The sequence below is a fragment of the Lissotriton helveticus genome, chromosome 12 (assembly GCF_964261635.1).
Source record: "Lissotriton helveticus chromosome 12, aLisHel1.1, whole genome shotgun sequence".
NCBI lineage: Eukaryota > Metazoa > Chordata > Amphibia > Caudata > Salamandridae > Lissotriton > Lissotriton helveticus.
Window position 1 is genome coordinate 281556334 of NC_136073.1, and position 26513 is coordinate 281582846.

General features: G+C 44.1%; 1 protein-coding gene across 3 annotated transcripts in view; it reads right to left on the reverse strand.

Moving 5' to 3' along the window:
* ANKRD27 (ankyrin repeat domain 27) overlaps positions 1-26513 on the reverse strand; it is a 582242-nt gene that overhangs the window by 132686 nt on the left and 423043 nt on the right. For all 3 annotated transcript variants that reach the window (XM_078670366.1, XM_078670365.1, XM_078670368.1), the window contains one exon: positions 25315-25434. In XM_078670366.1, coding sequence (XP_078526492.1) covers positions 25315-25434 — 120 coding nt within the window. The remainder of the gene's footprint in view (positions 1-25314; positions 25435-26513) is intronic.

The window sequence follows — 26513 nt, forward strand, 5'->3', positions numbered from 1 at the left end:
GTCGATTTCAATCATCTGATGAGTCCCTTAGTTACTCACGAGTTGGTTTGTTCTGACGAAAGGATTATGGCCTTGGCAGCGATGCATGGACTAATGGGTCATTGGAACATACTCGCAGCAGCGCAAGATTTCTTGGCACAGAGCTTTATTGAAAACCCACCGAGTTGTCCTCTGATGGTGATAGAGGCTCTGGTACTGGAAGAGCACGTATGTTCTTTCCCACTATTAAATTGGATGGCTGAACTGTTTTCGGATGATGAGAGTGACTTCCTGTTGGAGGCTGTTGCTGCATATTTTGCATATTCAGTCTTGTCCTAAAGGCTTTCCAGGTTTTTGATGACATTCCGTTTTTATACTTACATAATTTTTTTGGGCAAATTGTGTATACATTTTTCACCACCCAGACCTATTGACTTGAGGGGAAGTGAACAATGGATTGGCAAGTTGGAATTTTTTTAATTGACTTATGAAAACTTTTTTCCACCATTTTTAGGTCTCGCGACCTATCGATGCGTGCAAGCACAACGAGCGGAGCGAGAATTCAAGTGCTCGAAATCCTCGTGAAACCAAGGGCTTCTTGCGCTGCGGTTTTGTTTAAGTTCACGTGAATCCCGTGATCAAACAAGCACGCGCATCAGCCTCCCTCCCTCCTAATTGCATTTTATTAACGCCCGCCGCACAGCACATCAAAGGGCTTCGCCCAGCGTGTGCGCTGCGGCTTCTCCTCCCCTAATTATTCATGGCTGGCCGGTGGCCGGCCATACTTTCAGTTTCCCGGCTTGCATTTCCACATTTGGCAGCTTCTTGCCCTTACCCGACGCTGTTTACTTATTTACGTTTAGTTTATTCATTATGAAAAGGCACTGGAATGATGCAGCCCACCCCGAGGATTGAACCCTATTTTCCTGCACCAAAGGCAGCAGCGTTAGATGTTGAGCCACCTCCTCGCACCGTTTGTATCATGTGTTTTTTAATGGCTTTGCTCGCTTCCCATCGTTTTCTTGTTTTCCCCCTCCCTTTCTCATCACGTTGCTCGTCATTTCATTGTCCTTTTTTGCTCTCACTATTTAATTTCTTTTTTCGTTCCTTAATATTCTTTTATTTCTCTTATCTTCTCATATATTTTTCTCTTTTGTCTTTTTATGCTTCTATGCATTTCTCTTCTTTTTCTTTCTTATTTTACCATTTTCTATTTTTTAAAACTGCCATGATGCGGTTTAGAGCAGTAATTAAAAGTACAAGCATTGCCAATAGGTCTCGCTTGTGGGACCTTATAAGTATTTAGTTTTGCAGCACAATATCATTGGTGCAACAAGGATATTGTGCTGCAAAACTAAATACTTATAAGGTCCCACAAGCGAGACCTATTGGCAATGCCAATGCTTGTTCAATTTTGACATGGCTCATCGCTCTTTAACTCTGCTTTCATGATGTGCCCCTTGCCTTATCTTATCTGTGCTCGGATCATGGGGGGATGTCATATAGTTACTGCTTACCTATATACCGTGTTAAGTTAGCATGAGCTTATTAAATGTTTAAACGCCATTTTTACCTTTTGCTGCTTCTGCACACGACACATAATTGTTGTTTTAGCTTTCAGCCTAGAAGAGCGTTGTGATTTACATGAGAATAATACGTTATTGCTATGATATCAGCTTTGCTTGGTAAACTATGTCTGTACAGTGAGTTCTGAAGCCTCAAGGATAACTCGACACAGTATTGTTGTGAGGTCTGATCTTCGCACCTTCCTAGACATAATATAAATGCAGCTGCTGCCAAAATCTGTCTTTAGGCGTTTTTTAATTATTGCTTTGCTTAGAACACAGACACACTTGATGGGGTTCGCATGCAGAGAGCTGGTGGAAGATGATGTGATCCTCTGACACTGAGATCTTGAGGTATGGGGCCGCCCTGCTAAAACCCAAAGAGACCTTCTTAGATAATATAATATGCTAGTTAGGGAGGGTGAGAATTAGGTGTTGTTAACCCTTATTCATTTCAACATTTTAGCATGTTGTCACCTTTTGCCATTTATGGACTAGTAACTATGCTGATAACTTTGCTTCTTATAATATGTTTGCTTGTATTATCTAAGATACTGCGTTTGAGAACACTGCATTAGTAAATAAATATTTCAAATGTTCACGTGTCCTCTTTGACTCCACGTTCTGGTTTGAAATGATTGTATAACGAAAGAGTGCTCATGTGTTCCACGTGACCTGAGGTATTCTAAGCTCATGTTCTGGTTTGTCTAAACATTGGGAGTTTGTTATGACCAATGAGACACTGTAGCTAGCTCGGTAAGGGGATTTTGGGTACTGAGGTGAGTTTTGGGCCACCCTAATTCACTGAGGTTCCAAATCTCTATGCACAGTTCTGTAGGAGAACGGAATCCCTGCTACAGTGTAAGATCTGCAGCTCATATGCCTCGAACCTATATTTATGGGCTGAAGTGCTGGACAGGAAGAAAACAGACACTCACCACAAGCATCAACCCTCTTGGATTCCGAATCCAGAAGGAGTGATTGGAAAGGAGTTTGGTTTCACCTTACTGGTCAAGGACAGTACAACAAGACTCTCTGGTTTGGAGTGCTTGGAAGAAAATCAGGGTCGCCAGGCACCAGTTTGTGATGTTTAGCGTACTCACACGCAGGCTAGAGCACCTTTTTTTGGAGTGAGTGGTGGAATGAGGTCAAGTCCTTCTTTGCTTTCTTATGTTTGTGTTTGAATTTGGACTTACAAAAGGAGTTCCAGTCTAAATGAAAACAGTTGTGGGAGTGGCATTAGGGTTAGGACTGAGTGACTTAGAGAGTGAGCAGGACCCACATAAAGACTGCACCATCTTCTTCTTCTGTTCAGGGACATACAACGTTGCCTCCTGGTCAGGGCACACTTATAACACAACACCATGTCCTGAGCTGAGACGCCAAAGACACAATTTCTCTGGGGCCATGACCGACATCATCTTCCTGCAGTCATGACATAGCTTAAAACCAGTTGTTGTCTGTGAAGATTTCATTTCCTAGCACACTGTGGCATCATTTAGAAGTAATCGGAAAACAAACAAAAACAGTAGCAGGTCTGCGTCAGAAGGCTTCTAAAGAAAGGAATTGATGTCAGCACTCAGAGGTGAAGCTTAGAATGCGGCTGCGTTTTGTCTCTTCCGGGCGATATGGAGCTGCAGGTTTTCACCTAGCGGCGTGCTCAAGAATGACTATGAAAAATTCTTTGGATCCAGTCTGGTGTCTGGGACATATTTGAAGGTGAGGAATCTGTGGTTAGTAGTCTATAACAGAGGAACAATTTACTTACCTTCGGTAATGCTTTTTCTGGTAGCGACTATCTAACCACAAATTCCTCACTATAGATATTACCCAGGAATCAGATTGGATCAGAAAACTCTTGAGCAGTACCTCTGCACGCTTGTCGGTGGTGTTGGAAGCTTAGTATCAATGTCGCATGCGGCCGATGTGTAGTGCGCGGTCCTTATACATTAGGTTCTTTCATGACTATTTCCATGCCAAAAAAGTGAAGCCACATCAGAATGATTTTTGATTAATGTGTAGAATCTATTGGGATCTTTTCAGTTAAGAGCCTCGTTTGCAGAATGGGGAGGATGGAGGGATTGGTGAGAAATCTGCGTTTAGACAGTCACTGCCAGAAAAAGAGTTAACAAAGGTAAATAACTGGTTCTTCTGACAGATATCTAACTGCAGATTTCTCACCTTAGAATGGATACCAAAGCAATACCTCCCTGAAGGTGGGTCTGCAAACTGGCTTAATCCAATAAGTCCTAGAGGGCCTTACGGGCAAAACGCCCATGTCGACAGACCTGACTGTCCAGGCAGTTGTGTTTTATGAACATGAGGAGTGATGCCCACTTAGCAGCATGCCAGATCTGCAGGACAGGCGCTCCACGTGCAAATGCAGTAGTAGCGGCTTGGGCTCTGGTGGAATGTGCCTGCAAGTCTTCAGGGGCCACATTTTTACCTAGTGCATAGCAGATTTAGAGGCACAGTACAATCTGTAGTGTCTTCCCACCCGGGGTACCTGCCAATGACTATGCCACACACGGAGTCTGGTCTCACACGTTTTCATTTCTCTGCATGTAACCACAATGTCAACATTCTAAAGCAACCTTCAAAGCAATGCACTCTATCCATTACACCATAGCTCCACGGAGTTCATCAGGAGCCAAAAGGGTTCCGTGATTGTTAACTCGCAAGACACTACATCTCCCCTTCTATTAAACAAAAACTTACCAATTTTACAAAATATATACATTTACATCTCTTCAATTAATCTCTTTGGCACTGTAATATTTCCACCTAAACATGTTGTGTGAAGTTAAGACCTGCCACTATCAAGATCTAAAATCTGCTGCAAAAGTGAAAAGGTAGCAGCAGTCACTTGTGCTTCCGAATCAGTACCCCTTTACCATGAAATCTGGTGAACAATGAATCAAATACAGAAAGTGAGAAGAGTCTCTGGTAATAGACTCCCAAAGCACTGGGCAGTCACCATGCGTCTTTAAGGTTGATACCACTTAAAAAGGTTCTGAATCAGATTTTCTTTTCCGCATCTGATGTGCAAGCACTCTGTCTCCTCTCAGGAAGACAATGTTTTTTGCATGTAATCTTCGGTCAGCATATGTCTTAATTTTTTTGTTTCTGAACCATGTACGAGTTCCTTGTAAGGTGTTTAACAGTAATCTATCCATGTTGAATTTAACACAGTTTGTAAAGTAAGCTTCTAAAGTGCAGCACACTGCACAGCTTTTTTTGGCGCACTCGTACATTTCTCCTCAACCAGTCCATTAAACTGCGGCCACATATTTGGCTCTTTTGATGCTTTTACTCTATTGATCTAAAATGTCTTTGAACTCCTGTCTATTAAAAGGCAGGCCATTGTCAGATTTTAGGATGGCTGGAACACTCCATGTCGCAAAGATGCCATCCAGTCTCTCAATGAGTTGTTCTTGAGTAGCAGATGAGAAATCTTAAATTAATGGAAATCCCATGTATTCGGCCACAATCACCATCAGATGAAATCCGCTGTCGAGTGGACCAAAAATGTCGATGATTATTCTCTCCCAGGCAGGCTTTGAGAGTTCTGACATGTTAAGGGTGTAATGAGTATTTTTTTAAGCTAGGCAGTTGCATTGAGGACAGGCCTTTAATTCCTTCTCAACTTTCTCGTCGAAAACCAGACTCAGTCTCGGAGAGCTCGTTTTGTGGCAACAATTCCCCTATGTCCTTCATGGGCCACTTCAATCATTTTCTGCTGCAGACTCTCTGGAATCAAGATACTTGACACTCACAATATAACTCCCCCTTGAGTTATGCACAATTCATCTTTGACATTTCTTTATTTTTGATATTCACCCTCACTGGTGAGAAATCATATGTGCTGGTTTCATGACTGATGTATAATCAGATCTTTCAACTTTAGCATGTCATTATTGTGGCTGTGATAATCTGGACTAACGAAATGGCATCTGGTGTGTTTGATTTTACGATTGAGTTAATATAAGCTTCAGTTGACTTGGATAGAGTGCCACGACCTTGAAAGGGCACTCTCAAAAAGTAGTCAGCAGGGTTCTGATCCTTACCTGGATGAGGCACAATTTTATAATTGTACTTTTGTGGCCATAACCCCCAACACTCAATGCAAGAAGGCAACGTGGCCTTTGGATTGCCAAATATTGTTAATGTTATTGAGACTTATAGAGCGCACACTTACCTTAGGGTGCCATGGCGCTAGCTCCCTGACCGTGGCCTAGTTGCAAAAGAGCCAGGTTTTTAATGCCTTTCGAAAGGCCAGATAGCTCAGGGCAGCCCAGATGGAAAAGGGTAATTCATTCCAGTCCTTGACAGTGCATGTAAAGAAGCTTCTACCTCCCCAGTTAGCTTTTTAAAATCTGGATACCACCAAGCTTTTTGCACCAGCCGACCGATGTGCCCTGTTGGGTACATACCAATTAAACTTCTGTGTGAGATATGATGGGCCTATGTTGTGAGTTTTTTGGATCACAGTTTTAACTGAGCAAAATTTGGGAGTGCGAGACAGAAGTCACACAGCTGCATTTTGCAACACCTGTAACTTCATGTGTTGCTGCTGTATGTTAATACCCATATTGTTGCAATAGTCCATCTTTGAGAAAATCAAGGCATGCATTACAGATTTTTGGAAGTCTGGGGAAATGAAAAATAAGATACTTTTTAATCATTCTCAGAATAAAGAAAGTCGATGGCATCAAGGCATTAATCTGATTGCCGAAGGAGAGCGTATTGTCTATGATCACCCCCAGATTTATGCCTTTCACGACCAGAGTAGGTAGTGATCCCAAGTCACCTGTCCACCACCCTGGGGACCTGAAAGAGGGGTAATTTCAAAGAGTACAACCTCCATTTTATTGGAATTAAGTTTTAGTCAATTACTGCTCATCTAAGAACTAACAGCTAAGATGGCGTCACAGAAGTTTTTGCCAATGATATTGTGTTCGTTGGAAACCGCAACGACTATCTGAGCATCATCCGCGTAAGGCAGGGAAAACTGAAATGATTAAATTACGGGGCCAGGGCTGCAACATAAACATTAAACACTGGACTGGTGGAGGAACCCTGGGGCACCCCACAAGGAAGTGAAAAGTGTTCTGAAGTATAAGGATCTAAAGCAACAAATTGCCTCCTATCTGCAAGAAAGGATCGCATAACCTTAAGGGCTGTACCCTGAACTCCTAAAGCTGTTAGACGATCCTCCAAGATACCATGATGGAGGTGTCAAAGGCCGCCGAGAGATCCAAAAGGATCAAGGCTGCCTCACCGCCCCCGTCCAATGCCTCTCTGATTTCCCCCACTAATTTAATCAAAGCTGATTCTGTGGTATATCTGCCTCTAAATTCATTTTGCGTATCGTCCAGCAAGCTAGGCTTGGTAATAAAGGAATATAGTTGATGATTCATGGTTTTCTCAATCATTTGTAATAGAGATTGGGAAATGGGGCGAAAGTTGTTCGGATCGTTAGGGTTAAGGTTGGGTTTCACTGGGATTGGTAAAATTTAAGCAACTTTCAAAATTTTGGGTAAACATCCTGAAACAAAAATGGAGTTGAACAGCATTGTGAGATTATAAACGATGTTGTCCGGCAACAGTTTTAGAACTGCTACTGGGCAGCGATGTTAAGGAGAACCTGATTTCGCCGGGACGATAAGATCCCAGAACTGGTTTGAGGCAAGTGGAGCAAAACTAGACAAGGAGGACAAATCTGGAGTGGCTACTGACTCTAGACTTTCAGAATAGAGATAGCGTCTAAAAGGTGTCCTAGGGCAGTAGATGTCATTAAAACTGCGGCAACACACTCGGCCCCCTCCAGAACTCCACAAGACAACATAACAAGAAAGCAAACTGGTTCACCACAACACTCCTGCCGATGACTGGAAAAAGACATGAAGAAACCGCAAAACTCCAGAAGCATGCTCTGCCTGCAATACAGCCACAACAGTACAACACCAACTCATCAAATCCACAAAGAAGAACTTCCTCAAAGACAGAATTCTCTCTAACACGCACAACTACAAGGAACTCTTAGCCATCATACAGGAATTTGCCAAACTCAACAGCAAAACAACGGACGTCCCTCCCTCCCAAGACCTCAGCAACTGACTCCGCTCCTTCTTTCACCTCAAGATCAAGACGCTCTACGACAACTTTGACGACCAAGACCTCTGCTCCGCCCCTCATCCCTACCACAGGGATGACACCCAACAGACCCTACTTACCTGGACTCCACTCACGACAGAAGACACACTAAAGACCATGAAGAGCATCCATTACGGAGCACCTTCTGACCCCTGCCCGCCGATCATCTTCCACAGGGCCGCCAGCCACAGCCATTGCCATCGCACCCGAGCTATATGAAACCATCAACAGTTCCCTCGAGACCGCTACATTCCCCGACAACTGGAAGCGCGCCGAAGTCCCCTCCTGAAGAAACCCTTCGCAGACCCGACGGATGTCAAGAACTTCAGGCCCATCTCTCTGCTTCCTTTCGCAGCTGAAGTCATCGAAAAGGCTGTCAAAATACAGCTAACTCACTTCTTCGAAGCCAACAACATTGTAGGCACCTCACAATCTGGATTCCACAGCAACCACAGCACCGAGACCCCCTCCTCCCCGCCACAGACAACAACCGCACCCTCCTCGATCAAGGCCAAACGGCAGCCCTCATCTTCCTGGACCTATCAGCTGCCTTCAACACGGTCTCCCACCGCACATTAGCCACCAGATTCCACGACGCCAGAATCCGAGGTAAGACCCTAGACTGGTTATGCTCATTCCTCACAGGCAGAACACAGAGTTTAAGACTCCTGCCCATCCTCTCAGAACCGAGAGTGATCGAATGCAGAGTACCCCAAGGATCCTGCCTCAGCCCCACCCTCTTCAATGTGTACATGGCCCCCTTCGCAACGATTGTCAGAAGCCATAGGCTCAACATCGTTTCCTACGCCAATGACATCCAGTTCATCCTCTCGCTCACCAAGGAACCAGGCACAACTTCCAGGAAGAGATGAAAGCCGTCACAACCTGGATGAAGCACAGCTGCCTGAAACTCAACTCTGAGAAAACAGAAGTCCTCATCCTCGGCTCCACCCCCTCCGCATGGGAAGACACCTGGTGGCCCCTCGCCCTCGGAAATCCACCCACTGAGAATGACCATGCACCCAACCTCAGAATCGTACTGGACTCTTCACTCACTATGAATCATAAGCTGAACGCTGTCTCCTCCACATGCTTCAACAACCTCTGCATACTACGTAAGATATTCAAGTGGGTCCCTCCCGACTCCAGGAAAACGGTCACTCACGCACACGTCACTAGCAGACTGAAATATGGCAATGCCCTCTAAGCCGGAATCAACAAAAAACTCCTCCACAAACGCCAGACCATCCAGAATGCCACAGCCAGGCTAACCCTCGACATCCCACGGCGCAACCACATCAGCCAACACCTCCGCGACCTCCGCTGGCTCCCCTGTCGAAAGAAGAATAACTTTCAAGCTGATCACGCATGCCTACAAAGCCCTCCACAACATAGAACCTCAATACCTCAATGACCGCCTCTCCTTCCACACCCCTAAGAGAAACCTCCGCTCAGCCGACCTCTCCCTAACCACCCTCCAACTCATCTACAGAGCAGGGGAAGGTCTTTCTCTTACCTCACAGCCAAGACCTGAAATTACCTTTCCCTTCACCTCGGGCGAAGCCCGACATTGCACTAATTCAGGAAGGACCTCAAGACCTGGCTCTTCGAATAACCCAACAAAGTTGCTCACAACGCCACCACACCCCCCCCACCCCATACCCCAGCATGTTGAGACTCTAACAGGTGAGTAGCACTCTCTACAAAAACCTTATTTCTTGATTGATTGAAAAATAACTTTGAACTTGTCCTGAAAGTGCTTGCCAATATTATTACACAGCTGATGCGTGCTAGCCATTTTTGGTGTGCAGGGAGATGTAAGTTTCCTAACTGTAATAAACAGTTCTTTGGAGGAAAGATTATACACTCTCAATTTTCTGTTTATAGCAATCAGTTTTTTCCTTAACTAAGAGAGATTTGTAGGTATCAGATATTATTTATATTTGTCCTTCTCTGGCTGGCATACACTACCCTCCAAAGATGTTCTGGTCTTTTACAAATTAGTTTTTGTGTTTTTAGCAATTAGGAATACCAAGGGGCTGAGATGTGATTAGGACCTACATTAAAATTTAGCTCTAGTGCGACTGTGGTCACAGCTGCATCCAGCCACCTCAAATAGGTCATAGCGTTGCTGACAACATCCACGGTATAAACCAGTTGTGCCGAGAGGAGATGCTCCTGAAGAGTATGCAGGCTGATTTTATTCCAGTCGTGCATCTTTCTAGGGTTAAGCATAGTCTTAAAGGTGGCTGTACCATGTGGGAGGGCTAAGTCGAATAGAACCACAGAGTGGTCAGGCCAGATTAAAGGCAAAGTACCTTTGAAATTAGACTAGGTGACTAAAAAAGATGCAGTCAAGCGTTTGGCCCGCTAGATTCGTGGGTCCCACCACCTGGTTGAATAAACCCAGAGAATTCATAGAGTCTATGAGGCACGTGGACTCTGGGTCTGAACCAGCTTCTAAATGGAAGTTAAAGTCTTCTAACATGGTAGTAGTAGAAGAAGCTAGTCTATCTTCTAGTAGAGTACTGATAAAAGGAGCTCTAGGGCTGTGGGCATGATAGATTAGTATGCCCTTAAAGCAGTGTTGTGTAGTGGCTTGGATGTTAAAAGCAAGTGCTTCACACTCCTAAGAGGGAGAGGCTAAACAGGGTATATGACAAATGTCTCTCAATATAAAATAGCAAGACCCTCTCCCATTCTTCCGGGTCTGACATAAGCGTGCACTGCAAAACCAGGGGGGAGTAGCATCTAACAGGCTGGGACCCGAGGCAGCATCTGTCCAAGTTACGGTGAGAAACAATGTATCCAGATGGTGGTTTTCAATAAACTCAGCACATTCTAGACTGTGCTTTACTATTGATCTTGCGATGAGAGCGCAGAGAAGGGGCTTATCGCTCTCTAATCTAACTTTGTTAGAAAAAGTGGCCTTTAAGGAGGAGGAATTGGTGGCACATTCAAAGAGCAGCTTGGGGGAAAAAATCATGACAAGAGCGATATGACGAGAGTAAGGGTTAGAGTTAAGATCTATAGTTAGACATGGCCAATCCGACCTACCTTTGTTATTCAGTGCCAATAATTCTATATTGGAGTACCGTGATCAGTTACCAGTGTAAAACGCTTTGCGTACAGGAATACATTAAAGTGTTCACACATCCATACCACGCCTAAACTTTCTTTTCAGGTTGTGAGGAAGCACACTCTGGTTGGGACAAACTCCTACTAGCATACGCAACAATATGCTTTCGAGCATTTAGCTGTCCGCAGTGCTGTGCAAGGATAGCACCTGAACCAATCTGGCTAGCGTCAACAACAACCTATGTATGAAATTTTGGATTGAAAATCGCCACTTCAGTGCCATGTTCAATGGCTTTTTTGATTTTCTTAAAACTGTTCTCCCATTCATGTGAACACTGAAATTCAACACTCTTAAGTCAAGTCTCTCAATGGAGCACTTACAGTGACAAAGTTGCGCATATATCTAGAACAATAGCTGGCCATATCAAGAAATGAATGCACCATTGAAACATCTTGTGGGGGGGATCAGCAACTGATAGAGCTTGTACTTAAGCAGTCGTTATGCACCCATCAGAAAAGATACGGCCAAAGAACTCTACGTTGGGCCTGATTGAGAGTTTGGCGTACCGGTTTCCTCCGTCACAACCGGGATGATATCCTGTCTGCCGTATTAAGAGCCCATTATATCCTATGGTACTTGCAATATGGCAGACAGGATATCCATTTGTGATGGAGTAACCTGCCCACCAAACTCTAAATCAGGCCTTTTGTCTTATGGCACTCACATTTATCTGTATTCAAATTCAAACCTGCATCAGCCAGTAAACAATATACTTGTGTGAGAGTCTTATCGTGCTCTGTGGGTAGCTCCAAAAACCAGTATATCATCACTATAATTGAAATCATTCATGATAGGATGTACGATATGTCGAATGATGTCTTGAAAAAGTTCAGCAGCTGATAACACACCAAAGCTTAGCCTTTTGTATTGAAACCGACCGGCATTTGTGGAAAAGCTTGTAATGTACCTGCAGTTTTCTTCGAGTTCCAACTGATAACCTTTATTCAAATCAAGGCAAGAGAAAATGCTGATATAATGATACAATTAAATTGGGCAATGTGTGGACCTGGATATCGTTCTCGTTAAGTGACCTTGTTTGCCTGATGTGTGTCAATGCATATGCATACTGCACCTTCACTGTTCTTTTTGGCACTACCACAATGGAAGAAACCCATGGTGATGGACTCAATGATATGCTGAAGTAACAATTCAAGGTCTTTTTCATTTGTAAATGAAAAGCAATTTGCCTAGGTCTTTGAGCAACAGGACGGACATCCTCATTAATATGCAACTTTACTTTCATAGTCTTAAGCTAGACTTACTATTTCATGGAGAGCATTCATATTTCAGTTCACGGAACTCAAGTCCCATATCAGCAGCTGTGCTGAAGATGAGTAGACAGGCACTTGACACTGACCCTTGAAGCACATTGATGTGTTCTTGTACCTCCGTTCTCTTATGTTTCATTGTCACTACAAATAAACCTTGACTTTTTAAGATCGTTGATGCAGTCCATGCGTACACTTTGTCTTCAATGGCATAAGTTGCAGTAAGCTATGCAAGTCATTATATTTCTGCTAAGGCATGTTTATCGACGCATCACTGTCGATGTAAAAAGGTATCTAAAAACCATTTACTTTCAGTGTAATTTATGTCTACTTCACCTGGACTGACATTTTTCTTCACATGCGGAAGGCCAAACACGTGCACAATCTTTTTGAAGTAAACGCCCACATGGCACAAACATATCCTCACCTTCACTTGATACTGATATGGATGTACGGTTTGACGATTACCGTATTTTCCAGCGTATAAGACAACTTTTTAGCCCCTTAAAATGTTCTGGAAAGTCGGGGGTCGTCTTATACGCTGGGTACAAAATTTAAAGGTATGTTTTCAGGCATTTTTTACATAGCGCGGACTTTACCCGAAGGTGTCAGAGCGCTTTACAGTAGGAACAGTATTGATACAAGAGGAACAATTACAAATGAACAAATTACAAAAGCAAACGTTAAGTTACATGGATCAAAAGTGACAATAGTGAGCAAACAAAATACATGAGGTAGCAATTGGTACATTCCTGGAGAAAAAAGTGATAAGTGTGCAGGTTACAAAAGCGTACAAAGTACGAGCCAACTATGCAGGACTGCGTTGGACTGCGCTGGAAGTGGGGGTAGTCTTATACGGCGACTATAGCACGAAACCTACATTTTATCAAGCAAAGTAGGGGGTCGTCTTATACGCCGGGTCGTCTTATACGCCGGAAAATACGGTATTTAGATGACAATCTAATTCATTCAGTGTCGTACTGGGGTATCGGACGTTACTGTGGGTTTTTGTGGGTGCAAGTCGAACATAGTTTCTGAAGCATTGCAGTGGCCATTTTGTCTTCGCGCCACAATACACTCGTTTTTCCCTTTGCAAACCCACACAAAATAGTTCTCCTTTCCACAGCCCTCACATATCTACTCAATGGCAGGACGTTTGCCTTCATGTGGAAACAAAAGTCCACATCTAAAAAATAACTTCTTGTTAGGTGTAGACATCAGTCTTTTGCTTTGATTTACTGTTCACACTCATGACTGATTCATTCTGGGCACCTCCAGTCCCCATGTCAGCAGCTTCTCAATCAGCACATTCTTCAGGTCTAGCACCTATTAACACTCGTTCCAGACTGAGTTTCTCTCAGTATTCGCCGTCTGAATGAATCAGACAAGCATCCATGAAGGACCCTGAGATGTATGGCTTCTTCATTAAATTAATTGAACTTAACAGTGTTTGATGAGTGTGTCAAGTATTTCTACAAAGTCATCGATGATTTTGTGAACTTTCTATCGTTCTTGACTGAAAATATATCTTTCATAGTCAACATTGGGCACTGAATTGAACTTAACATTCAAGTTTCTTTAATCCGATGGTATGTGATTTCTTCGTCAGTTCAAGCCATTTTCTTTATGACTTCCTTTATGCCATCACCAGCAAGATTTTTGAGGTATTTGATAATCTTTTGGTTATCAGTCTCTTCAAGTTAATCAATGAAATCTTCAATATCCATGTAGTCCATCAGTCGCCAATATTTAGTTTTTTGGTGGGATCAAATGATGGTGGTTTCAAGAATGAGGCAGAATGGTAGACTAGTGTAGAACTTAATGAGGCAGGACGCGGAGGTCTTTTGCCACTGTTTATAGCTCATTCCCTCTGAGACCTTGTGATGTACTGGCCTCTGGATCATCCTTGATGATAATTGGAAATGTGATTTCTTCTTAGTCTCCATCGGAACAACAACCTGCCACTATTCCAAACCCGTCACTGACTTTCAATCTTCAAAGACCTGTTGAGTTGTTTTGACACCCACTCAGCAGCTTTGATGGCTTGCTTCTTCAGGTATGGATGGCTCTGTAAGCAAAACCCTGGACACTTCTCCTTGGCTGCTTTGCCCAGTGCTTGGTATGAAAACTCTTTAATTACTTCAGGTAAGCAGACAACAACTTCTTGCATCTAGGCCTCTTTTGGTGTCTCTGTGCACTTGATTACATCTGGCTGATCTCTGCCTCTCAGCACTTACAATTGCAGCATTATCACTGCATACTAGGTATGGCTCTATGTTGTGTAGTAGCAGGTTATTTATGTCCTTAACAACAGGTTCTCAGCCAAAGACTGATAGAGTCTCTGTAAGTGCTTTTGTGTTCAACTGTTTCCCAGAGGCTGGCACTGTGCTTTGACTCCACATGCATTCAGCGCTGATTCTGTACTTCAACTACAGCACACGTGGCACGCAAGAGCAGTTTTCCTGGGCCAAAGGCAAACTGTAAGAGAGCACTGTCAACCTTCGGGTTACTTGTAGCATCTTCCCAGCCGGAGTACCCACCAATGACTATGCCATACACGGAGTTTGCTAGCACATCTTTATTTGTCTGCATGTAACTGCGAATTCAACATTCTAAAGCAATCTTCAATGCAATACCTTCAATCCAGTATGTCATAGCTCTACGGAGTTAATCAGGAGCCAAAAGTGTTCAGTCACTGTTTACACATAAAACACTACACAATAATCAAGAAATCGATTCTTGCACTGGCTTGCCTCTTTAATTCCAGTGAACCCAATGAAGAGCTGATCATCCACCAGTTTACTTTGGTGCTATTGATGTACAAAGAGAAGGCTAATTTTGGGTCCAAATTATAGACTCTCTTCCTTGAAAGGATGGGGTAGAGTGAAAAAAGTCAGCAGCTCGATGTTTTGTCAGACATAGAAAGGGGTCGCCACCTTCGGCAGAAAGGAGCCCCAGGTCCAAAGAACCAGTTTGTCTGGGTAGAAGCAGGTGTAGGGGTGAAGGGTAGAAAGAGATTGAAGCTCACTCACCCTCCTGGCTGATGTAATTGATACTGAGAAGGTTGTCTTTAGTGTCAGACGCCTCATGGGGAAGATATGCATGGGTTTAAATGGAGAGCACATAAGAGAAGACCAAATTAAGGTCCAACTGGGTCATAACAAAAATAGGAGGTCTGAACGGATGCTGTAAGCCCTTGAGAAAACATGTCACAATCCAAGACTTAAACAGAGAAGCCTGATCGAACAACTGCAACAAAAAAAAAGAAATAACACACGGAATGGCAGAGAGGTAACCTTTAACATTGCCCACAGCAAACACCCTGCCGGGCTAATGACAACACAAGCAACAAGATCTCCAGCACTCCAGCAGAGAAGCAGAAGGTGGATCAACTTGTCGTGAGGAACACCAATCCACAAATATGGTAAAAATAGCAGTCATATCCAATTTTTATTGAGGCACGCCGAACATCGCAGATCTGGGAAGGAAGACTGAAAACACTCCGCTGTCGCCGCTCAACCTCCAAGCATGAAGGTGGACAGTGCGCAGGTTGGGTGCAAGACTGCCCTGCTGCTGCGACAGGAGATCCTCCCAAAAGGGCAGCCTGATCGTGGAACAGATGCTCATGCCTAGGAGTTCTGGATACCATACCATCTGTGCCCAGTTGCCCAGTTACTAGCCACGAGGATGACTTGGGACAGGTTTGTTCTAAGCTTCTTTGGAACTTGGGGCAGGAGAGACATCGGCAGAAAAACATACAGGAGTCCCAAGTTCTCTTCTAACCGGAATGAGTCTCCAAGAGAGAGACGTTTTGGAAACTCGAACACGCAGTAGTACTCTCACTGCAGATTCAAGGAAGTGGGAAATAAATCGCCACATGGTTTCCTTGTTTTTGGAAGAGTCCTTGTGCCACCTCCGGGTGCTGATGCTATTCATGATCCATGAGGGGTCAATGGCTGAGTTTGTCTGCCCTGGAATTCAGAGATCCCTCTAGGTGTTGCACAGTCAATAAAATATCCTGACGTTACAGCCATGTTCAGAGGAGCAGGGCCTTCTGCCACCAGCTCCACAACCCCACTCAGCCCTGCTTGTTGCAGTATCACATGGCAATGGTGCCACATGGAAGTGGTGTTGTTTATGAATGCTTGGACCAGCCTTCACTTGATGCATGGTAGGAAGACTTTCAATGCTAAGTGGATGGCCCTCACCTCCAGTAGGTTGAGGTGGAGCCGTGGCTCTGCCGGAGACCAGAGAACTCTAATCTCCACCTCTCCCAGATGGCCACCCCATCCCAGAAGTGATGCATTGTCATCCCTGTCAACTCTAGGTTGGTGACCCAATTCTGGTTCATCAACCACCACTGAAGATCTTTTGCAGTCTCCACTGCAATCCAGACCAGGTTGGAAAGATTCCCCGGGTGCTGTGCCCACTGTGACAGAATCCACCGCAGAGGCGTCATGTGCAACCTGACACATTTCACTAGCAGGGTGTCATTAGACACAGCAGCCTCAGAGTTCGTCTCACTGAGATCCAGGACAGAGGATGAAACACTGGAATCATATCCCATAAGTCCTGGACTCTCCACTCCAGAGGGTATACAGGACTGCACTGTGTACAGAATGACTCAGATGAAGGAGAATGTCTGAGAAGCAGTCAGGTTTGACTTCAGCATGCTGATAGGAAAACCTGAAAATGGAGTAGGTTCGCCATAATCTTAAGGCGGGTGATGAATGCCTGGGGTGAGCCAACCTTAAGCAGCCAGTTGTCGAGGTATGGGAAGGCTGGAAACTCTGACCCCTGAAGATGTGCAGCAACCACAGACATCACTTTCAGGAATACCAGAGGAGCACGGGTCAAGCCAAAAAGGGGGGCACAGCAAACTGGAAATGCTCCTGGCGCATGGTCAACATTAGGTAATGCCTGTGGGCCTGTAGGACAGGAATGTGGAAATAAGAATCCTGGAGATCCAGCACTACCATCCAGTCTCCAGAATCCATGGCAGTCATGACCTGAGCTACAATGAGCGTTTTAAATTTCTCTTTTCATAGGAAGGGGTTGAGATGGTGAAGATATAGGACAGGGCCAAGGTAGTTTTCACTTTTTCGGCCCCATAAATTAGTGGGAATAACAACCATGATCTACTTTTAATGCTGGTACCCTCTTGATGGCTCCTTTAATGGGAGCAATAACTCAAAAAGGTGAAACAAACTTGATAATAAAATAACTGAGGCAGCTCTCCGGATCATCACTGTTGGCGCAAAAAGAAAGGAACTGTCAGCGCTCTGTGAAGGCGCCTATACAGGTACTGCAGAGGCCACATCCGATGTGGACAACACTGATGCGAAGTCGCCGACGCCTCCTACTGGCTCAGAGATACTGCTTAAAATTTTCCATATCCAGACTGACACCTGGGGAAAACTCTACGGTGACGAATCTGCAGTTATTAGTCTCTTTCAGAAAGCTTTCCTATCCTGTACCAGGATGTTTTTTTCTAAGAGGTTTACTTGGACTTGCATCTGATGTGTACTCCTTAACTTTTGTCACCAGATCTTGAAATTAGGCTTTCATACGGTAGGGGATTCATCTAAAGTTACCTTACCTTGACTTGTATATAATGATCTCTGAATGGTCTTAACATCCTTAAATTCTCTTGGTTCTGTCATAAGGGATCTGAATTTTCTCAATGGACATCACAATGTTCTTGTTTTGGTGACATTCTTAAATCACCATCAATGCTCATCAAAACCTTTGCCTTTCTTACCGTCAGGTGGCAGATGTCTTGTACAAAGCACTCACTTTGCTTTTCGGATATACCTCAATTAAACTTTGAAAGTTTGTCATTGAGAGGAAAGTGATTTATTATATGATGTAGATGTGCAACCTCATTATGTAAAATAAAATCCCAATTCCATATTGGGTCCAGTCACATTTGTTTGTAAAATATTAGCTCCGTCCTCGGTAGCTGTGGCTCAGAGCAGCCAGGCTTTATCAAAGAACCAAGTGTAAAGCATTAAGAAGTACCAAATAGTAGAATAAGAAGAAAATGCAAGACAATACAAATCTGACATCAATGTATAACAGGTTATAATTTTATCATCAAAAAGACACCTCAACAACAGAAATCCACTTGAGGGTTTCGGAGTTATGAATTTTTAAAGAGACAATAAATCACAGCTTTCCACACATCGCAATAAATCATTGTAATCTACCGCAGCTCATGGTTAAGGGTTAGCCACAAGTGACTTGAAAAGGGTTCAAAGGGAACGTTTGGGAAAACCAACACCGGTAGGGAGCCAGTCATAGGAACCAATAAGGTCCAGTTGAACAGTTACCTTGCAGTTAAATCAGTCTCCAGGCCAGTTCTAGGGTCTATGGGTGAACTTCCATAGAAATCAATGGAATGGTCCTTCTGTGAGGGATGCAGGACGCTGAGCCAGTATCGAGGGTCTTTCTGTGACCACAACCTAGCCCACAAACATGGAGTGGCAGTTACAGCAAAACAAGTGGTTCCCTTTAACTGGCAGAACTTTCTTGCTGGAAGACCAAATGGTACTCAGATGACTATCCTGGGTTCAGCAGATGCAGGTGAAAGCTTTGAAGGTCAGGACTCGGTTTTCTAGGTTTCCCCACCTTGGTGTCTAACAACAATCAAGCTTCTGATTGCTGGGCTCTCAAAGTTGCAGACGTCTCATCTTCTATGGCCCTGTGAATAGGGAGTCGGCCAACTGACGCTTGGAGTCACACTCACTCTCTGGGGTATAGGGATGACTTTTCCTGGAGCAGGACACCACAGGTACAGCCCTTTCTTTGCTAGCCCCAGGGGCAGCCTCTTTTTGCTGGGTCCAGGGAACAGCAGGACAGCCCTTCTGTATTTTCTCTAGTATATACGTAATCTGGGTGCCACTTTTATTTCTGTTTCTTGGCTTTGGGGATATGGAGACTACAAGCCAATGGGCTAACAGGTCCCCTCTCACCTAGTGATAAATTCCAGCAAAGTGTGGCATTTGGCTAAGCCAGAATGCACCATTCTGCCCACTTCCAACATGGCAGAACCTTTCTCTTGGTGTGTGCAGCTACTTGTCCACCCCAGAGGTGTAGGCCTGGGGGCCACATGCCCATGGAAAACCTGGTTTGGCTATGACTTTTTCCACTCGATCCGAGATGCCAGCCTGAATGCTAAAACAAAAGAGCAGCCCCTCTTGTTTGCGACTACCATTTGCCCATCAAATGTGGCTTACCCTTTGAAGCTTTTATTTTGAAGTCACACCCAAATGGGCCATCCTGCCAGGACAGGGGGGTGGTGGGGTTGTCACACCTCAACTCTTTGCAGATCCTTTGTGTTCCTTCCGGAGGCTCATTCACACCTCACCCCAGGAGGGCAGAAGGCTGTCTCGAGGACAGCAGCTTGTGTGCAAGCATAAATGGTCACTGGAAACTTTGGCCAACAAAGTGTTAACTTCCTAAAGTTGCCATCCATGGACACGTGAGATTAAATTTGACTTAAACAACAAGTTGGGATTAATGCACCCATCCTTTTGGCATCTTATCATATTTAGTAGTCCATTCAGAACTTTGCACTGCTATGTTCTGAGTATGTAACACCATACTGGCCAATGGGGCAGCTAGTCTCTCTACAGTAAGCACAGCAACGCAGGGTTTTTACAGTCATGGCATGCAAAGTTGCTAAAACAGGTCCATCTGTTTAATACAATGCATTCTGCGTTTTTGGGCTTGGTAGGTCTGCCTTAGAGATAACTTACAAATATAAACAGGCATTCACAAAGCCAATAGGTTTAGCCTATGGGAAATATATTGGTTTTGTCATTGTTGTTTTACACATGTTGCACAGCAGCATGAAGAAAGATAGTGGATCTGGGTGGAAATAGAACAGCAGACACTGGGAGGAGGGAGAAGATGGGGGGAACAAACAATGGACAGCGAGAGGAGGGCAGGGGTGGAGGAGTGCAACATAAGTGGGCTGCGGGGGATTGAGGAGGGAGAAGTGACATCGGACAAAGTACGCAATTAAGAGAGAGACAGAGGAACGAGAGAGAAAGCGCGGGGGCAGGCTCAGAGAGAGAAAAACTGCGAGCAAAAAAGTGAGAACGAGTGAGGAAAGAGTCGCAAAGAGCGAGAGAGCGAAAGAGAGCAAGAGAGAGCAAGAACGACACAGACAGCCAGAGGAGAGAAAGAAAAAAGAAGGCGAACAAGAAAGCAGAAGAGACTGTACAAATGAGACAGCAAACAAAATATTCATGTCAACGATTTTGGATAGTGATGTGGAGAAAGGGAGAGATGAAAGGAGGAACCTACAGGGTAAGACAGTAGACCCGGAGTGTGAGCAAGGAGGAAGAGAATCGGAAGAAGACAGATAGTCACAGCTGCCCAACGACAGACTTGCAGACGAGACCCATCTTTAAAGATGGTGAGTTGAGCTGTACTCGAGAGAGGTGTTTGACTTTAGCAACAGTGTCACCCAACACCGTGCCAAAGAAGCGACAACTTGCTAAACACATGTTGGCTGTGGGACACCTTCACAACTATTGGATCTTGGCTGTTAGAACATGTGAAATTTATAAGGCATTGTGTTTAATGGATGCATGAAGTCAAGTGGTAATGTCTTGTGGAGACATAAAATATATATTTATATATACTGAAATATGTTTTCCTTATATATTTGTTTAACAATTATACTCCTTAAGGCCTTATTAAGAAAATAAATAATATTCTCTCCCCCTGGCTCTCTTCTGCTGTCTGTCCTGTACAAATGAAAGTGAGCTACAAATCCCGGACTGGATTTAACTTGAACCGCAAATAGCAAGCTCTTCTTGCATCATGCATATATGAAGCAGACCGGATCCAGTGCCTTACCACACCATGAACCCACAGCTTAACTGGCAAAATCAAGAAACTGCTTCGTAATCGTTTCACAGGCCTTAAAGAGAAAGGCCGAGCACGGGTGCTCACTCCCTACTTTGACTAACTCTACTCTACAGAATTTCCAAATGGTGACTTCCTACCACCAACGTTTTCCCCATGAGAACAACTCAGTGATCTGTCATAGGGATTGCTTCATATGGCCACCAGATGGCAGCCACAGCACATACACACACAAGCTTTCGGTTTCTATGTTGGAATTGGTGCAGAGCTAATTAATGTTCTTAAAAATGGGCCCTTTCCTGTCCCTAAAAATCAGAAGCTAAACACCATCTTTTGTGCTCACGAGCCGCTGTCCAATTTAGGCGACATGTTAGAGCCTGAACAATAATACGGCGGAAGTATTTACCAGGCATTTCATAAGCTTACTGATGGCTCTGTAGACAGACATGCATTGCTGGTGCTTGAATTTCACATAGAAACACGCGCACAAATAGCATTAACGCGTTGAATTTTAATATAACTTTATGCTGTAAGCTTTAAAAAATGGAAGCCTATCAAATAAAGATTAAACAGTGTCTCTATTATCTGAGAAGTGCCGTACAATAAAGGAAATTTAAACAAATATGAAATAACAGTGGAACAAAAGCAGTGCTTTCACGATGTGCGCCTGTCGTTAGAAGCTTTGGGGGCGAGGCGCAAGATGGGTTGCAAGGTCAGCACTTGTAATGCGTTTACACACAGGGAGATTAGAGCATCAGACAAATGCGTGCTGAAGGCGGAGGATAAACGAAACAAGCACAGCGCTGTGCAGCAAAAACATTTTTAAAAGTTCCCCAAAAGTGGATGAAAACAGTACTTGGGCCTCGGGACACTGGTAAGAGCAAACATACGAGGAACAACAGGCAATAGTATGCTACAGCCAATAGAATCAGAGGAAAAGTAAGTGGCAGGCAAAGGGACCAATGAAAAGCAAGGGTGACGGATGCAAGACTCTTTTAAGATTTATATTGAATACAATAGATTTCACAAGCATGCAGGCGCGAAACCTAAAAAGGAAGGTCTTCGCGTTGCCATTGGTTTAGATTATAAAATGAGCTGCAAGACGGCAATGGTAGGCTGAGAGTCATGCTTTACTTTGTCATACTCATTGTGGTACAATAAGTGCTAGAGTCCACAAGGAAAAATGTAACTTGCAGGTCCCTAGGTACCTCTAGTACCATTTACTAGGGACTTACAAGAAAATAAGCTTATATCAATTGCGGTTAAGCCAATTAGACATATACCTTTTTAAGGGCCAGAGCACTGGTACTGAAGCCTGGCTGGCAGACTGTGTTCTATCAGAGTTAAAAAACCAGCAGCATCAATCCAAAACTTGGGGGTAATCACGTAAACAGCAGTATTTCCTTACATTTATTATATCTAAAACATGATTTATCTAGCTGAAACAAGATTTAACCTTTTTAAAAGGACAGTGAAGTAAAGTGTTTTCCCTAACTGTACAGTTGTCTGAGACACCTGGACACACTTCTGACTTTGCCTTGACCGGACAGCCGCCCATACAGGGTTGAGTATTATAAACCTCCCTTCCTAAGTGGACAACAACTATCGGCAAACATAACTGTAAGGAAATGCCTCTTTTTGTATTGTCACCCCCAAGATTTTGGGCTGATGATACTGTTTTTTCAACTTGGAGTGCACAAAGGCATGCTAATTTGACCTCCGTGGCAGTGCCCTGACCCCAAACTATGACCTTACATTGGTTATACCCAATTGGCATAGGCTAACTTACACATAAGTCCCTAGTATATGGTAACCAGGGAAAATACGTTTGAGTATCACCCCAGGGATTGAAGCACTGGTAGTGCCCCTGGGTATGACAAAGGTAAAACGAGACTTCCAGTCCACCATTAGAGACTGGAAAAGCAGTTTTAATCTCCTAGCTCCACTTTGTCATTTAAAGCAATGGCAAAGCCAAACCTCACTCTGCAGTATGTGTAAATCACCCTACTGCGCCTAAAAGCAGGATTCAGCATATTTCACCGACAGAACATGCATTTTACACCATCTGGCAGTAAAAATGTGAAACAGTTTTTACTGTGGAAAGACTTGGTTGGCCCATTTCAGAGTACAGGGTTAAACGCTAACCACTCAGTTGTGCTAACTCCTGAACAGTGCACCCATAGTTAGTATACGCCAAAATATTAAACAACTCGTTACATTGAGCTCAACTTAGTGCTAAAGTCAAAATTAATGTAACATTTTGCAATGTGCAACTTTTACAAAGCTGCTACTTTTTGTTGCCTTTAGTCTCCTGTGTCCTTGACGACTGCAAAAGGAGCCTGTTACCGAGAGGGCTTTCTGACCTCTTAGAGAGACGTACGAAAGGCACCCAGGAAAGGAGACAATAGGAGCCTGCACCGAAGAGAGGTGTTATCTCCCTCCTGCAGGAAGCCACACAGGTGTTGGCCCAAAAGGTGAGCTTCAAAGGAGAAGCTTACTTTAAAGGGCAAATAGCTAACATTTGAAAGAGGGGCTGCTCCACTATCTAGGTATACAGGCTGGTACTAGGGACAGGAAAGGGGAAACCAGCTGCCCCCGTGCCCTTCTTAGTAGCCACACCTCTGGGTTGGGCCAGAGAGCTCTGGGTGCCGAGAGAGGGGTTCTGTCATGTTAGGAGTGGAAAAAACTATGCACCCTGGGATAGCCAGATACCATACTTCCCAGGGAGTGGTCAACATAAGGGAGGTAACCTAGTCTATTGGCTACTGGCCGCATCAACCCAGAGGTAACTTTGAGAATATAAAGGGCACCCCTAGCACCCAGAACTCAGATCAGGACTGGAAGAAGGAACCAAGGAGGACTGCTTGCTGCACTGAGGAGCCGGCAAAGAGGCTGCACTGGTGTGGGCTGCACCTAGTGGCTAGCAAATTAGAAGGGATTGTATCTGCTGTGTGCTGCTTGTGGAGAAGTCATCTCCGGAGCCAAGCTGAAGCAAGGGACTACAGGGGTCAGTTGGGTGACCGCCTGGTCGCAGCACAGGGCCACAAGAGCTGAAGAAGCCTGCTGGGGCAAGTTGGCAGCTGAGAATCTTTACACCGCCGCCAATCACTGCTGTGCAGCACCAGAGACCAAGTCCCAACACACAAAACTGCACCAGAGTCCATTGGACCCAGGAGAGTTTTCGGAGTGCAGCTTGGTAGCCCAGGAGACGAGTTATCAGCCAGGGAAGGATTTGACTGTGACCAGGATACGGGGCGACTAGACTTCGACAAGGACCGAGAGGACTTTGAGGGACATCAACACTGTTTCCAGGACCAAATCACCCCATTCGTGGACTGAGGAGTAGCTGCGGGAAAAACACCGTCAACCGCATCTGCATCTACATCATCCTTGAGCACTGTGAACAAGTAGTGTTCTTGTCCTAGAAGGGGACCAATTACTAAAACCAGTACCTTTGGTGTGTCCAGGATCCAAACATTGCTCCTACGTGAGTGGGCTTCAGCATCATCTGACCTCTCCTCCAGTCTGCTAACTAGCTCATGCAGGTCTCTAATGGAACATTGGTAGTCTGCTGTCTGGGGCCGTACCGCAGCTAGAGTTATCTCCCCTTTAGTCATATGATCCGAGAGCTTCTGGTGGTCATCCCTTATGTAGCTTAGTTCTACGACTAAGGACTGTAAGTCTCCAGTCGCAGGTCTTGGGGGTTGAGTAGGAAGGTGCAGCGACAGGCGGGGACCACTAGGTAGCAGGACTGTGCTTCAGATCATAAGACAGCACGCCATTTTCCCCCTTACTGTGCGGCCTACGATCCAGCCGTCGTGCATAGTGTAGGGGGCATGAAAATAGCTCAATTCACGGGTGGTGTGCCGCTGTCACTCAGTGCACCTCCAGATGATAAAAATATAGCACGGATGCCCGGCCCAAGAAGCAGATTAAATGCGTTAGCAGGGTGGAAAGGGCAGAGAACTGCTAAGCACATCCGCTATCGTAGTCTGCTTGGCCACGCGCCCACCTAAAATCCAATGACGCAGTTAATTGGAAATAAAAACTAAAATCCAACGACGCAATTGATTCTAGCTTTTATTTCCATTAAACTCTCGAGGGCAAGGAGAGTTTCAACCACTAAGCAGTATAATAGCAGAAAAACAAGAATCTAAATCATGGTTCATGTAGCACATTTAGATAAACCACCTAAATGTAAGTCTCATTCACTGTTCGATTGCACCTCATTTCTGTGTGTTTAAGATGCACTGCAAAAGACACAATGACAACATTTTCTTCCATTTGATCAAGCAATCAGTGATAAAAAAAAAGAAAATATACCTACCTCCAACAATAATGCAGCAACTTCATGCTGACCATTCAAACAAGCATACATCAAAGGTGTACTTCCATTAATATCTTTCTTATTCCCTTTTGCATTGTAATCAAAAAGACACTTCACCACCTACAAGACAGAAAAAATGTTCTGAATTTTAACAATCTCTTTTTTTTTAAAAAAGGGAAAAAGTCACGGTATGATATTTCCACTAGCCAAATACAGAATTTGAACTGCTTTTATAAGCTTTTTTCGACAGGTTGTTCCCACTGGTATTAAATTGCAATGATATCGGTCTATTTACAAGTGCATATTAGACATCCTATATCGGGTTTCTCCAACGAGTACCTCATGAGCTACTGGAAACTCACCAGCTATCTGTAAAGTAGCTTTCATGTGTACAGCTCAGACTACTGAATTTTAAGTTTTTGCTGGGGAGAATTGATTTATGTGTAACAAAATTGACAGTGTATATTCAAGACTAAATTATGTATAATACCTACCTGACCAGTCGCATCTTCTTCCACCAACCATCCAGACTCCTCCTCTCTTCAGGAATCCTTATTGCAACCATTCCACGCATACACAGAACCGGATCAGGATAACAAGCAGTCTTTTACCTCGCTCGTACAGGGTGGAACAACCGCCCTCTCCAAATCAGAGTCTCCTTACCCCTTCTTGAAAACGCAAGAAACTGAAGACCTGGCTTTTCAACCTTAGATAGGGCTAGGCTCACACACCTATGCAGCGCCAGGATATCCTCATGGGTGATAGTGTGCTTTACAAATACACAACATATTTTCAGAACTCAGTGGAATTTTGGAGAAAAGTGGCTAGATTTCCAAAATATATTTAGAGTGGATATTTGAGTAATAAATCATATTATCTAAGGAAGACTATTTTCATTACATTGGTATCAGGGGCTTTACAGCTATGGCTGTTATGTATTTCACATGTAGAGGCATTAGAAATGGACCACACCTTTTTTAAATTTTTTTTTTTTTACATTTCTGCAAGCAACCCTGCCTGATGAACTTAAGCGATCACTGCTAGTAATCTTGGGGGCACTAAAGTAATCGTGTCTCACATGGCCACTATTACAACACTAATAATATTAGCAGCTCATGATGATTTTCATAGAACTTAAGTATCTCTTAGTACAGAAAAGGATGGAATCCCTTTCCTTTATATTCTTCTTAATTGATCCC